This window comes from Podarcis erhardii (genome assembly GCF_964252035.2).
Source record: "Podarcis erhardii genome assembly, chromosome: 4".
NCBI classification, from domain to species: domain Eukaryota; kingdom Metazoa; phylum Chordata; class Lepidosauria; order Squamata; family Lacertidae; genus Podarcis; species Podarcis erhardii.
Genome location: NC_138508.1, coordinates 41833180 through 41848040, shown reverse-complemented (window position 1 = coordinate 41848040; position 14861 = coordinate 41833180). Strand labels below are relative to the sequence as shown.

Below are 14861 nucleotides of genomic sequence, written 5' to 3'. Positions count from 1 at the left end.
TGCCTGGCCTATCGAAGAATAAATATGCCACAATAAAACTGCTATAGTTAAGCATTTTCCTATGCAAATATAGCAAATACTTGGGGCTTTGCAGCATAAGTGTACATTTATAATTACAAAGCCTGCATAACTGCACTATACAGGATAGTTGACAACTATCATGTATTGCATGTTGCTTAAAACAACCTTTCTGGGATAGTTCAGTCGAGGCATATACAGACAATTTAAAAACGAGTAACAGCAAAAGTAGCAAATAATTAATCTTATCAGTTATTCTAGACTAGGGTAAAACAGACTCTGCTAAGTTGGTGCCCTCCAGTAGTTTTGGACTATAAGTCACCTCAGCCACTGGGTCTAATGGGAGCTGTTATGATTTATATTGTAGTGGCCATTGTCTACAAACAATAAAAATCAGACTGACTGATGAGAGTTGTAGAAAAAACCTGGAGGACCTCAGGTTGGCAAAGCGTGGGGTAAAGGTACCTAATTTTCAAGCAAATTAAATTTAATTAATTAAACACATCACTTCACAAGCATGTGATGGCCTATCATCCTCGCAAATCGTCCAATTCAACCTGGTCACACACACACAAAGTATTCACTGTAAGTTGTCATTGTTCATCCTGACCAAGAATTCTTACAACTTCCATACCAGCCTACCAGCAATTGAACTATTACAAAGTAAATAATACAACACAAACCATACATCTGGGATTTTCCATTATCATAAAATAAATATTTATGTCAAACTCTTTTTTCTCGATTGCACATTGTATATTGGAAGCTAATGGTCACAAAACATGAAAAGAAATGTCAATTACTTTTTTTTAGGAAAAAAAAAACTATCATCAAACTCTAACACATCAAGAAGGTAGCCACTCCAAGCCTAGAAGGCTTTAACTTTCACAGAAGTCAATGAAAGTTTTCCAAATACTTTACTGTTACACAAAGTTATACATCCATGCTGAGCTATTCACCGTTGTGCAGCAACAGTCTTGCAGTGGGCCAGGATGTTATTGGCAGTTTATTGAGGGAGGAACTATGCAATGTGATTAAAAATTTCAAGTTGGAAGTATTAACATAAACATTATGTGTTTATAGTATGAATAGGAAGTTTCAGTTCTTGAAGCTGGGAAGAGCAGAAAGAAGGATTGAGAGTATCTTCCATTTTAGAAATGCTGAGGCACAAAACACAGTTGCTTCTAGAACTTTCATACATGAAATCCTTTCTCCTGTATGTGCATCATGTGTAATCGCAAAGTCTGTAAACTGCTCACTATTCGTCTCTGGTGTCCAATAAGTACAACACCAATTCTTCTAATTTCACTGTAAGGAAAAAAGTATGTTTAGGAATCACTAAACAGCGCAGCTGCAGTACAGAAAACAGAATTCAAATGGTTACATATGCTTATTAGCCTTAGACTTTCTATATTACAATATGTCATGTGATGCCTGAAATGATCAGCAACAGAGGTGTATCTCCAACAGAAATGAAAAAGAGCCAGGAATCCCACTGAACTAAGACCTGGCAAATGATTTATTTGTGAACAAAGTCTGCAATTTCATGCCTTTTAAATTAAAATTGGACAGGAGTGTTGTTATGTACTGAGTTGAATAGGATCCAAAAGGCAGCAGTCTGATTGGTCCTAGAACAATAGGGTCCAGAATGCAGCAGTCTGATTGGTACACAGGAGCCACCCAATCCAGCTCCAGGTGGAAGTGAATCCGCAACCTGATTGGCCTACAGGTGAATCCCAGAATTAGCCAATCACGTGGGGCCCATTGTGTAAATAATGTATATAAAGCAGACATTCTGGGGGAACTTCCATTCCTCCTCACCACTAAGAGCTGAATAAAGATCATGAAATCCACTCTCAACTCCGAGTATTTTTCAAGTGTGTAAAGAGATGTTTAGAATGAACATGTAATGAAGCCCTTGGCTTTTTATTTGTAGTGGGCAAAACTGCCCCAAATGGCATCTATAGTTGCACTTTCCACTACTTTTGCTCTACTGGATGAGAAATAATAGCACTGAGTTATACTTCCTGCTTCTGTCCACAAGGGCCTGAAGCCTTCTTTGAACAAGTGGGTTTTTTGTCTGTCTGTTTGTTTGAAGTTTCTTTTTTGGAAGGAGCAGGAGGGAATCAAACCCATTTCCACCCCCAGTAAGGCACTTCTTTACAGCAGTATAAATAGTTTACTTACTCAATGCTCATTCTTGAAACAAGATCCATAGTTGTATACCCTGCTGCCATGAAGTTATTTTTGTATTGGCCCATTTTTATTGAGTCCAGCCAATCACTGACTGATACAAAGAAAGGGTATTCGGGAACTTCACCAGGTGAATCTGGCATTCTACAGGAGCACAAACACAGGGGCAAGAATGAAATACTGTACTTCATTTAATTCATGATAAGGATTGCTGACAGCTTATGTGTAAATTACTCTAAAAAATGAATTAGATCAGCCAAGCAGTAAAGTTCAGATACTAATCTAAGAGCACAGTCCAATTCACAATTCTCAACCATAATTTTAGAAACAAAGGTTGCTTTTTAGTTTCAGCTTCTTTCTTTCTTTTTCAAACAATACAACACTAGAACAATATAAAATCTCTATCCATGTAATTAATTCAGAACTGTGGTCCACCCCCACAATTTGGAACCCTGAACACAACTACGTGCATATAATTCCAATATGACCCAACCTGCTCTCCCTAACAAATATTCAGATTGGCCTTTTGAACTTCCCAGATGTTCCAATCTATTTTTTCAGCTCTATATTTTTAGATTAAAAATAATTTTTAATGCAGATTTAAATAATAGGTTTATGGGTGAAAACATTTCAAAGTGAAATGGACTGGAAGTAAATAAATACTTGTGGATATTATTTGCTCAGTATTTTGTTAAAGTATTCGATTATTTGCATTGTGTGATCGTGTGGATATACGTGTGTGTATGTGTGTGTGTGTATAATAAATAAAAGATAGGATATTCTTTGGGACTGAACAAATACAGATCTAGGATGTGATATTTGCTGCATACATGTCTGCCAAATTATCTGCATTAACCTAATGCTATTCCTTGTGGCAATTTCCTCAATCACAGCAGCACTTTCCCCAGCTGTTGTGATTACAGAAATCACTTTCAAGTAGATGCAGCTGTATTCATGGAGATACTTCATTCCACATCACTGTTTCCAATGTGAATGTATCCCTGGAAAGAATTTAAACCCATCAGGTGGAAAAGAGGTTTAACACCTGAACTGGCCTTTATGCATGTGATCTAGGGCAAAATGAAGTAAGAAAAGTTAGAATGTCACACATGAATGGGGAAATTGATAACTTTTATACTGAAAACTTTATTTTGACAAATTCTGTGAATAGCATGGTGCTGTTTAGGGACTGTAATACACACAGGAAGAGCACACTGATCTGCATCTTACACAAGTACATCCTCCACTAGGGTATGAAGAGAGCTGGGGTTGCGTATCAATTTGTCTAGGAAGCTGACAATGTCGGTGAACTTTGGCCGGTGGTTTCTCTCCTTTTGCCAGCAATGAAGCATTAGTTGGTGGAGAGAAGCTGGGCAGCCCATGGGAGCTGGAAGCCTGTAGCCTTCTTCTATGGATAGGATGACCTAAATAGAAGAAGAGGGATAGGGGACACAAGGCAAGTTCATATTACTTGACATTTCCATATGCAAGCTATGCCACTAAAACAGAGCCAGTAGCCAGTGTCCCACACTCTGGTGTGAATAGACATGGAAGCTAAATGGTCTGCAAAAGGTCCTAATGTCACGGTTTTTCCTATGCATAAGCTGAAGTAATTAATAAGCTATTTTAGATGTGATGACAGAAGCCCTCCTATAAGATGTTCTGAATGCTAATCATAATAATAATCTACTATCATTTTTTGAAAATTGGATTCTGCACATTTGGACATCTCTAAAAATTGATGCTTCCTGATATCATGGAGCCTGTTTTAATCAGTGTCTGGATACCATTGGATGGCATTTAGAATCAAGATGGCAGACCAAAACATTCCAAACTGCATGCCTCTTAAGATACCGCAACTGTTATGCCGCTGGAGGACTGTTCTTCTGAGGAAGATCTGTCTGGCATTTCCACAAGAAAATGTTACAGAAGAATTCTAGTATTATGAGAGGAGAAAAAACACCCCTCTAGCCATATCCCACACACTTTTGTAAACCTATACCATAGTAAAGTCCAGAGAAGCAGAATTTGTAGTCAGAATTTGCAAGAACCTATATAAAAGGAGGTGGTCAAACCCCCTCAAGTGAATAGGTTTGTGACCGGAGAACTCACTCACACCTCCTCTATATTACACATTCACTGAATTTTACAGTGTCCCAAACCTAATCTCTCAGTTCAGTCTGTTCAGCAGCTTGCTAATTTCCACAGGAAGTTCAAAACCCTAGCTAATGTTTATTAATTAACCAATAAGATATGAAAGATTGTGCAACACCCACAATTAATGGACACCTCTAGTATCTGCCACACAGCCTAAGTATGCATTAATCAAGACTACCACAGCTTTGAGTGAATACAATAATAATATAGTTATCTACTTGAGCAAGTAACATTTCTTATACCAGAGTAATAAAGTGAATATTAAAAAAATCAATCACTGTATTAATATGTAAAATTTATGCTCTATATTTTTAAGCCTCTGTGAATTAAATATAATCTAAAATCCAAGTTCAGACACCTAGGCTAGAATTACTTTGCTTTAAGATAGTGAGATTCAACATTCATGCTCAATTTATGTGCCTATGAATTCCAAGGATTTAAGATAACATCACACTCATTTTAGTTGCTTAATTATGGTGTTATATGCAGACTTCGTGGGTGGAATGTTTCATTGTATACATTGTCCTACACTGAAGACACTCCTCTTTACCCTAGCTTTTGCCACCTAGGATACACATATATTTTAGGACCTACCCTTTCTGACTGTAAATTGTTTTAACTGATTTCAGTATGTTGTGTTTTTCTATTGTTACATCCTGCCCTGGGACAGCTGTTGAGGGCCAGGTAAGAAATCCCAAAAAAATGCTACTACAACTACTATATCTTTCAGCCTGAGGGCCTCATTCCCTTGTAGGCAAGCTTCCACAGGCATCATGAAGTGGTGGGCATGGTCTGGGGTAAAAGTGAGTGTGGCAGAGGAGACTCTTATATTTGCTCAGTATACTACATTCCAGCTATTCAACAGTCAGAGGTTTCTACAATCCCAACCCCAACCCTCTTCATCTGGGCTAAGATGTGGAAGAGCACATTCCAGCCAGGCAAAAGTATTTGAGAAGAGCATAGATCTGGTCTAATGAGGGGTGTAATAGTCTGGGGAGAATTTTGAGGGGTGGATATAGAGGGCTACATTTGTCCCTGTTATGTCTCAGCCTTGCTTTATATCTACCATCTGTGCAGAATGAATAAAGCTGCTTTATTGATTTCTTTTAACAAGAGGAAAAGTGGGTATGAGTCTGTACAAAGGAAATTGTGGGCCAAAAAGGAGACAGAACCAGTAAAGACAATGTAACCAAATTAAGTTATAGAATTATGCCATATGTTTTCTTCTGGATTCCTTTTCATTTCATAGAATAATAGGATTGTAGAGTTGGAAGGGCCCTGCAGGAATCTCAACTAAAGCACCCATGACAGGTGGCTGCCCAACCTCTGCTTAAAAACCTCTGTTGAAGGGGAGTGCACCATCTTCTGAGGGAGTCCATTCCACTGTTGAACAGCTCTTATTGTTAGAAATTTCTTCCTGATGTTTACTCGGAATCTCCTTTCTTGTAACTTCTTGTTACTCTGGAGCAGGAGAAAACAAGCTTGCTCCATCTTCCATTGGACAGCCCTTTAGATATTTGAAGATGGCTATATCTCCTCTCAGTGGCGCCCACCCTGTGGAACGCCCTCCCATCAGATGTCAAAGAAATAAATAACTATCTGACGTTTAGAAGACATCTGAAGGCAGCCCTGTTTAGGGAAATTTTTAATGACTGATGTTTTAATGCATTTTTAATCTTTTGTTGGAAGCCGCTCAGAGTGGCTGGAGAAACCCAGTCAGATGGGTGGGGTATAAATAAAGTTGTTGTTATCATCATCAGTGTCCTCTTTTCCAGGCAAAACATACCCAACTCCCTCAAACATTCCTCATAAGGCTTGGTTTCCAGGCCCTTGATTATTTCCTCACAGACATGAGCTAATTTTCCATTCTGCTATGAGCGACAGTTCTGCAAATGCCTGCACAACCATGTAAAATGGCCACAATCCAACATAGGGTTGTGCGTGCTCAATAATCAATCAATAATAGCCCCACGGACAGTAATAGGGTTATTCCTAGTTAGACATACCAAAGGCTTTACTTAGAATGTATTCAATCTAATCAGGACCAGCCCAAGATATTTTGGCATCTTAGGTGAAACACAAAATGCCCCCTCCACCAGCTGAGATGGGGTAGGGAGTGAAAATCAGCATCAGAATGAAAGGGGAAAGTGAAGCTCAGCCTGGAAATCAAAGGGGAGAGTGAAGATCAGCCTTGGAATGGAAGGGGAAAGTAAAGATCAGCATCAGAATGAGAATGAGAAAAGGTGGTGGTGATGGAGGAAGGGGAAGCAGAGGCAGCATCTGCCACTCCCAGGGGGTCCACATCCGTCGCTAGAGGCAGCTGTCTCACCCTGCTACATGGGTGAGCTGGCCCTGAATCCAATATCAATGCAATAAGCACTGCCACTTTCAAGAACATTTATATAAACTAATTTTGCCTGAAAATACTTACATCCTGGTTAGACATCTCCCAATATGGCCTCTCTCCATATGACATTACTTCCCACATGACAATCCCATAACTCCACGTGTCACTTGCAGAAGAGAACTTCCTGTAGGCTATTGCTTCAGGGGCTGTCCATCTTATGGGAATTTTTCCACCCTGGAAAACATATTGAAAAATTATCAAGATATAGTTCTGAGAACAGGCATTCTGTTCTTTAATGAATAATCTAATATATATTTGGCCGTTGACAGAAATACCAGCTTTCCCCTGAAATCTCATTTACTAATTTGAGACTGCTTGAATAGTATCACAATTAGAGCATTTTATGTTCTTTAACATTCATATAATTAATCAGACCACATCTTGTGGCATCTTTAATAACTTCTAAGCTATATCTGAAAGCTCATCAAATATAATGAGAATAACTGAAGAAACAAAGCACACAAAGCCAAGTGAACAGGGTGGAAATTATTATTTCCTTTAACATTTATCATTATTAAGGTTTCATTTTTAATATATTCCAAAATCCCTTGGTAGGTTATAAACAAGCTGTGGTTCTGCACACATAAGCAGAAATCTCATTGAAATTGATGTGTGCAGTATAGGTTTATCCTGAAACGACTGGCATATTTTGCATCTTAAAATCATAGGGGTGTGTGTGTATGTGTGTAAATATGCAAAAGATGTATACACATACATATGTGTGTGTGCGTGTACTACAAGATGGAAATTTGGTTACTTTAGAAAAAGAAGGAGTTATATTAATCTGCTGCATCAAGTCAAGTAAGTTTTATTGCGGCAAAAGCCAGTGACACAGAACACCACAAACCGCTAAAACCGTGGACTATATCTTTAAATATATAAGAGAAATCAAAGGCTCCTTCGAGAAGATTGTATCCTTTGTATCCCCAAAAGCTAATGTCAGACCCGTAGATGCTTCACTGGAGGATAGGGCCGAACCAACACCCAGAGCACCTGTCCTACTGCGCTCAACTTCGCAGACTGGCTCCAAATTTGAAAATGAACAAACTATGGAAGAACTACACACCATATCTTCCTATAATCTTTCACTGCAAGCCACTAGACTCTGTTTAATTATCCTCCCCTTCAAAGGTCAGGTTGTTAACTGGTCGTCCACACATGTCGCAAGAAGACATCTAGCTGAACTTTTGGGCGTAAATCCTCTTTCCATCGATCTGAAATCCACTGTCCACATTTACAGCAAGCCACACATGCAGAGGATACTGCTCACCTTCGAATCTAAAAAGTTTCCAACCTATATGATGTCCCTACGAAGCTCCCTGACTAACTATGGAATTTTTATTACAAGAGTCTTTATCAACACTAAGATTTGCCCTCTTCTACCCTACTCTCCAGCTAAAAGGAAAGCAATTAAAAATGAGGGCACCCCACCTACTACGAGCTCTACATCTCCACCCTCAGACTTAATTAGTTGGACAGAGACCCCCACTCCCCTCCTATCAAAGGCTACTCATCTAGAGAATTCGATGGAGCAGGAGTTACTTGTTTCCTTCTCCCATCTGCCAAAAGCCGAACAGACAGAGATAACGGACAGACTAGATGAGTTACTACTCTATCTTCGCAACTCTGAAGACCTAGCGCCCACAAATGAGGCAAATACTCCACCTAACTTGGAGCGAAAAATGGGATATGAAACTCCTCAGGTCACGTCAGAGCACACACCCCTACTCTGCCCAACTGAAATCCACGCTGAAATCTCTGTGGCGCCCCTAATCACATTACCGGAGACTTCACCATCCAATGGATGCATCTTCCACGACTCCGGGAAAGTCCTTGATGCTATTGAAGAGACAAAATGACTCTCACCTCTATTACTATCCTGGAACGTTGCTGGATGGCAATCGAAAACAATGGACAAAGACGTTCTAACCTATGTATCACAGTTTAAGATCATCCTGCTCCAAGAAACCTGGATGCAAAATCCTTTTGAACTACACAATTATTTTGCTTTCCACTCCTGTGCCTCAATCGGCACAAAAGGCGGAAGACCGGCGGGTGGTCTGAGCACCTTTGTATCGACAGACCTAGGAACCTCCCCTACCCAATTGAAAATCGATAAAAAATGGATTTTGGCTGTTAAAATATTCTCTACCCACTTTAAGATCATATGCATCAATGTTTATATCCACCCACTTATGAAACAAACTGATCTTAAAAACATCTGGAACGAACTGGAAGACTGCATTCTCCTTGTCTCAAATAAGTTTCCCTCTGCCTTCTTAATTATTGGTGGGGACTTTAATGCAAGGTTAGGCCATTCAGACGAACAGCTAATCAACGAAAGTGGAATGGGTCCCCTAAATGCTAATGATGAACATTGGCCCCTATTTAGACGTCATTCACTTGACCCAGTCACCAACTTTGCTGGTACATGTCTTTTTCTAATGGCACTTAGATTAAACCTTGTTATTTTAAACGGCCTCTCCTTGGGAGACTGCCCTGGCCAATTTACTTATTGGTCAGGCTTAAGGCATTCTGTTATTGACTACATTCTTGTCTCCCAAGAACTCTTTGATGAACATATTGAATTTACTGTAGATATAAGAACCGAAAGTGACCATTTACCCCTAAATCTTAAAAGGACTGAATTTTGGGAACCCTCTAGATGTGGGCTCGCCCCACAGACACCTGTTCCTAATGTTTTACAACAAATAGGCAGATCCAGAATTAAATGGTCCCCAACTTTAGCATTTGGACACAATCAATGGAAGGTCAACTCCTCTGGGCTGATCTGACCTCCAACGATATTGAAGAGACCTCCCCAATTGACCATTATAATACACTAATCCGAAAACTCCAACCGTTATTGTCAAGACTCAGGAGATCTAGCCACAATGAATTCCCTACCAACAAGAAATGGTTTGACCGCGAATGCATCCAGGCAAAACTTATACTCAGGGAATGCTTTAAGGTCTTTTAGCAAAATCCTAACCCTACTACTAAATTAGAGTTACAACTTAAAAAAAAAGAACTACAAAGAGTTACTAAAAACCAAAAAAAGAACCGCAGACTCTCTCATCTGGCAGGCCCTCATAAAAGCATCAATAGAAAAAGACAATACCAGCTTCTGGAAAATTATCTCCAGTCAAACCAAAGCTCCTAACGAGGGCACAATAATCCCTGCAAATTCATGGGAAGAGCACTATAAAGTGCTGTTTAGGGAACATTGACCTCCTGCGCTACTTAACATCCCTTTAGATAATGATAAACCATGGCCCCCAACATCTGAAACTGAAATCACTTTGTTAATTCTACAAATGAAATCTGGCAAAGCCCCAGGAAGTGATTTCATTGTTGCTGAACTTCTGAAAGCGCAAATAAACTGATGGGCCCCGGTTCTTGCAAATCTATTCTCATATATAGATAAGACAACCGAAATCCCTAAAGATTGGGGACTGGCTATAATTGTTCCTATATTTAAAAAGGGCAACCCCTCTGATCCATCTAATTATAGACCAATTAGTCTTCTGAATGTGATCTGCAAACTTTATACAAAACACCTATGCCTAAAATTGTGTGAATGGTTAGACCATAATGATTTGCTAGAAATTGAATCTGCTGCATCAAAAACAGGGGGTCTTGTAGCATCTTCAGCTGCAATCTCAACACTACTTGTTTGGAATTAAGAACCACGTTAAATTAAGGTTATCAGATGTCCCCGCTTCCCAGGGACAGTCCCCAGATTTACAAATCAGTCCCCTGACAAAATCCTATCATTCCAACTCATTTCAGTGAAGTGTCCCTGGATTCATTGAAAAAAATCTGGTAACCTTACATTAAATTCCATGGGACATACTTCTGATCAGACATGTTTAGCACCTGCAGATTTATTGTGGAGTAAGACTGCTTAGAGGAGAGTACACACACCTGACAAAGTAATCTCTAGTACATTACAGCTTATGCCACCAACATGGCACATTCCATGCCCAAGAGAGAGACATTGTAAGACTTTTGGAACCCCAAGGTTTTCAGAAGTACAAATTTTTATTTTTTTTAAAGCCTAAAGGGGAGGTATCTGGTTGGCAGCTGCGAGGCCATGATGCTGATGGGACACTGGACTAATTCAGCAGAGCTCTCCCTGGTATTTTAATCCTTTGCCCCACTCTCTTATTGTTTTTCACTGACTAGTTACAACTTTCCTGTTCCAGTGAGCATTTATCTTGCTAGGCAGATGATTTTTCTGCAGCAGACCCTCATTTTTAGAATGCTTTAATCTGCTGCTGTTTCTATGGCTTTTATGGAATTGTTTTATGTTTAATTCTTGTCAGCCATCCTGAGTGATGCAAGTGCATTGGAAGGATGGTGAAAACGTTTTCTACAACTACATCAATGTCTGCTTCATGTGTTTTTCTGATCCTGTTTAAGGGTGTGCTTAATTTCCAATTCAGAATTGCAGTAGCACTTCCAATCAAGGCAAGCAACCTACTTGATCATTCTGAAGAATGTCTGCCTAGATTATTTTCAATAAAGTACATACCAATGTTCCTGTATATTAGGAAAACAAACAGAAAAAGGAACGGCAAAACAGAATTAACAAAATTCATAAAGGTGCATCTATTCATGCTCAGCATCGTGACATAAGACAATCTCTTATGTTACTGCTAATAGCAAAAGGAAATTATATTGTTAATATTCATACAGACAATGAATTACTTGTGTAAGTCATTATATGCACAGGAATGGGAAACTTCATTACTTAATTACTTTTGTAAAGTATATTTTAATGTAAAAAATCTTTTACACTTTTTGTATAGAAAAGTGAAAGGCTGAAACTAAATAAGATCTGTTCATGAATAATAGAAGGGTGCATTTGCTTCTGCACAGCTAAAATAATATTTCCAGCACTCGATCAAAGTAATAAAAAACTCTAGCCCTGCTGGGCATCTTCTTTCTGATAATACTCATATTAAAAATATTTATTAAACTCTATTGTATATACCGGTAATGTACTCCATCACCAAATTAAAATAAATATCCATTGTTACCCACATGTAATTTCTAGTCGATCGATCAAAACTGTCACTATCCTCATATGGTAAAACTTCATATGAGCAAGCAATTCCCCTCTTGCCTTCTGAAGCCATGCTGCATTTTACCTCATTTCTTAAATTTATAATGAACTTGGGGAAATGCTAATTTTGCTTTCCTGTTATAACACAGCAGTAATGGTACTATTCAAATGCTTATGATGTAGTCTGTTTTCATCTGCTGCCTCCTGAATTATTCTTGATTGCAGCTCAGAGACAAGATGCCACTATGTGCTGCCACAAACTCCTTATCTAATGAGTAAGTGGAGTGCCAGATCACTCAAGCAGAGCAGCATATTGTTTCAGCAGGACCCATATGGCTGAAATCAAAGTTTTCCTGGTTCTCATAGTCCAGCTCTCTATAAACCCAAATTGTAGCTCTCTAACCTGCAGCATTATCACATGTGAAATAGGAAGGCTGAGACCATGCTCCACTGTTGCACATGTGCCCATATCTGCAGCTACCCAACAGCTAACAGCTATGGCCAGTAGGAGGTGGCAGGATGGGGTGACATCACTCACCAGGCATCTGATGCTCCTACAGCACACCAGCCTCCCCGCTGCCTCACCCCTCTCCTTCTTGGTTACCAGTGGTGATCTCCATGTTGGTGAAGCCAGGTGATCAACGCCGCCCTACCAACTGCTACTAGCTTTTCTGCTACAACACCTACTAATATCACTGAACTGTGTTGGGTTGGGATCCATCTGTCTCGGGAGATACTGGACAATCAGTGAACATGCTCAGCGATTCTAATGGCCATTACATGTCAACAGACTATGCGAGCTGTCAGGACTGTAGCACAAATGTAGCAAGCATGAAGCAAATGGCAATAGTATCAAAGGTAAGTGATTGATATATGATGGGGAGATGCAGAGCAGCAAGAATATAGACTGCTCTCAGGTCTGCAGTTCTGGGAAACAGACGGGGAACCATTCTGTTGTGCCTTATCTTGCATTTCATTTTCATTTCCCCCTCCATCTTTCTCAATATTATATTAAAATTTAAATATATTGAGAAAGGTGGAGGAAAAAAATGAAAATGAAATGCAATATTACCATATCAAGCCTTACAAGTTGCAACTTCTGAGAGATGGTTAGCAGCACTGCCACATAGTCCACTATTATTACTATTAATTAAATTTATACGCCGCCCTTCTTCCAAAGATCTCAGGGCAGTTCCCAAGATAAAAATACAGTACAGGGGAAAAAGCACACACTAGATAGTTAAAACTAAAAGGTCATAGAATATTAATCACCCAAAGGACTGGTTGAAGTGGAACATTTTCACCTGGTGCCTAAAGATGTATAATGAAGGCACCAAATGAACCTCCCTGGGGAGAGCATTCCACAGACGGGGAGCCACTGCAGAAAAGGCCCATTCTTGTGTTGCAACTCTCCACACCTCTCGTGGAGGGGGCACACAAAGAAAGGCCTCAGATGATGGTCGCAGAGTCCAGGTCGGTTTATATGGGGAGAGGTGGTCCTTGAGGTATTGTGGTCCTCAGCCATTTTTCAGAGTTGTCACACAAAGGGCAGGCCAATGATAAAAACGAAGTGTCTCAGGCCATTACTACAACTTGGGTCTACCTAAGAAAATCCTGAGCCAGTGAGAATCAGTAATAGGAATAGAACTGTAAACCACAGGCAGCCTAGCAGGATGTTCTTCCCTCAGTCAACAGATTGTGAATGGGACAGAGCAATGGTAAGTCTAGGAAGCCAGTGAAAACTATCCTTATTCTTGGTTTTTGCACCATCCACAGACGGTGCCAGATTCACCTTCAACATCCAGATCTACCACTTTCCTGTTCCTTCTGCACACTCTATCAGACTCAGCCTGGAAAAATCAGTTTCAGTCCCCTAAAGGAGATTAGCACTCATCCCAGATGCTTATAATTGCTAACTGCCTCTTAGAGTTAATTGTTTAGATCAGTGAACTGTCTAAGATGATGGAATGGCAGATCATACCAAAGCCTCAAAATAGTTTCATGTCTCTATTCTGTATGGCACATCAACATAGCTAGAGACGTATATAAATTTATTTTACTTCTAGTTCATTGAGCCACAAACATTGATGCTTTCTATACACAAAGGGGCAAATACTGTAGTTCACTGAAAAATATAGTTCACTGAAAAATATCACTGGCAAATTGTTTAATCATAGAGTGACCATAGCATGAAAAAAAAAATGTCCAGTAGCACATTAGAGACCAACTAAGCTTATACAGTCATATCTTGGGATGAATACACTTCAGCTTAAATATTTTCGGGTTGCGCTCTGTGGTGACCCAGAAGTAATGGAGCGTGTTACTTCCAGGTTTCACCGCTCACGCATGCACAGACGCTCAAAATGACGTCACGTGCATGTGCAGAAGCAGCGAAACGTGACCCACACAGACGCGCAGTCACATCTTACGTTCGCTTCAGGATGCGAACGGGGCTCCGGACTAGATCCCATTCACATCCAGAGGTACCACTGTACCCAGAACAGTTGGTCTCTAAGGTGCTAAGGGACAATTTTTAAATTTTTTTATTTTTTTATTTTGACTGCGTCAGACCAACACGGCTACCTACTCATATCATGAAAACTTTGGCATGGTAATGTGGACAAAATTGGGATTAAATAATACTGTAGAACTGTATCAGTTTCAGGTATTTGAATGGGAGACACTTTCAGGGTAACTCTTTATCTGTGCTCTTTTATCTTTTTTTAATGAATACTGTTGTATTCAGTTATGTTGGCTGCTGCTAAATTAATGTGTGCTGCAGAGGTCTGTAGAGATTGGTCTGATTTACAGCATCTTAGAATCCAGTTCATACAATGCAACTTGCTACAGTACTGGACAGGCCTCTAAAACATTTTCCAGCACCTTGGGACTGTGTAATATATAAGCATACCCTAGATATAGAATCAAGGGACCTTTCATCCTATAAATCAGCCAAGTCTCTTTCCAGTTTTATATACATGTATAATTCTTTGAACAATATATCATCAGGTCATC

General features: G+C 39.6%; 1 protein-coding gene across 4 annotated transcripts in view; it reads right to left on the bottom strand.

Annotated features, from left to right (window-relative positions):
- Positions 1 to 709: 709 nt before the first annotated feature.
- EPHA6 (EPH receptor A6) overlaps positions 710 to 14861 on the bottom strand; it is a 348542-nt gene continuing 334390 nt past the window's right edge. For all 4 annotated transcript variants that reach the window (XM_081859642.1, XM_081859643.1, XM_081859644.1 and 1 more), the window contains 4 exons: positions 6800 to 6949; positions 3442 to 3635; positions 2206 to 2355; positions 710 to 1326 (listed from right to left, as the gene is read on the bottom strand). In XM_081859642.1, the coding sequence (XP_081715768.1) occupies positions 1212 to 1326; positions 2206 to 2355; positions 3442 to 3635; positions 6800 to 6949 (609 nt within the window). In that variant the 3' untranslated portion in view covers positions 710 to 1211. The remainder of the gene's footprint in view (positions 1327 to 2205; positions 2356 to 3441; positions 3636 to 6799; positions 6950 to 14861) is intronic.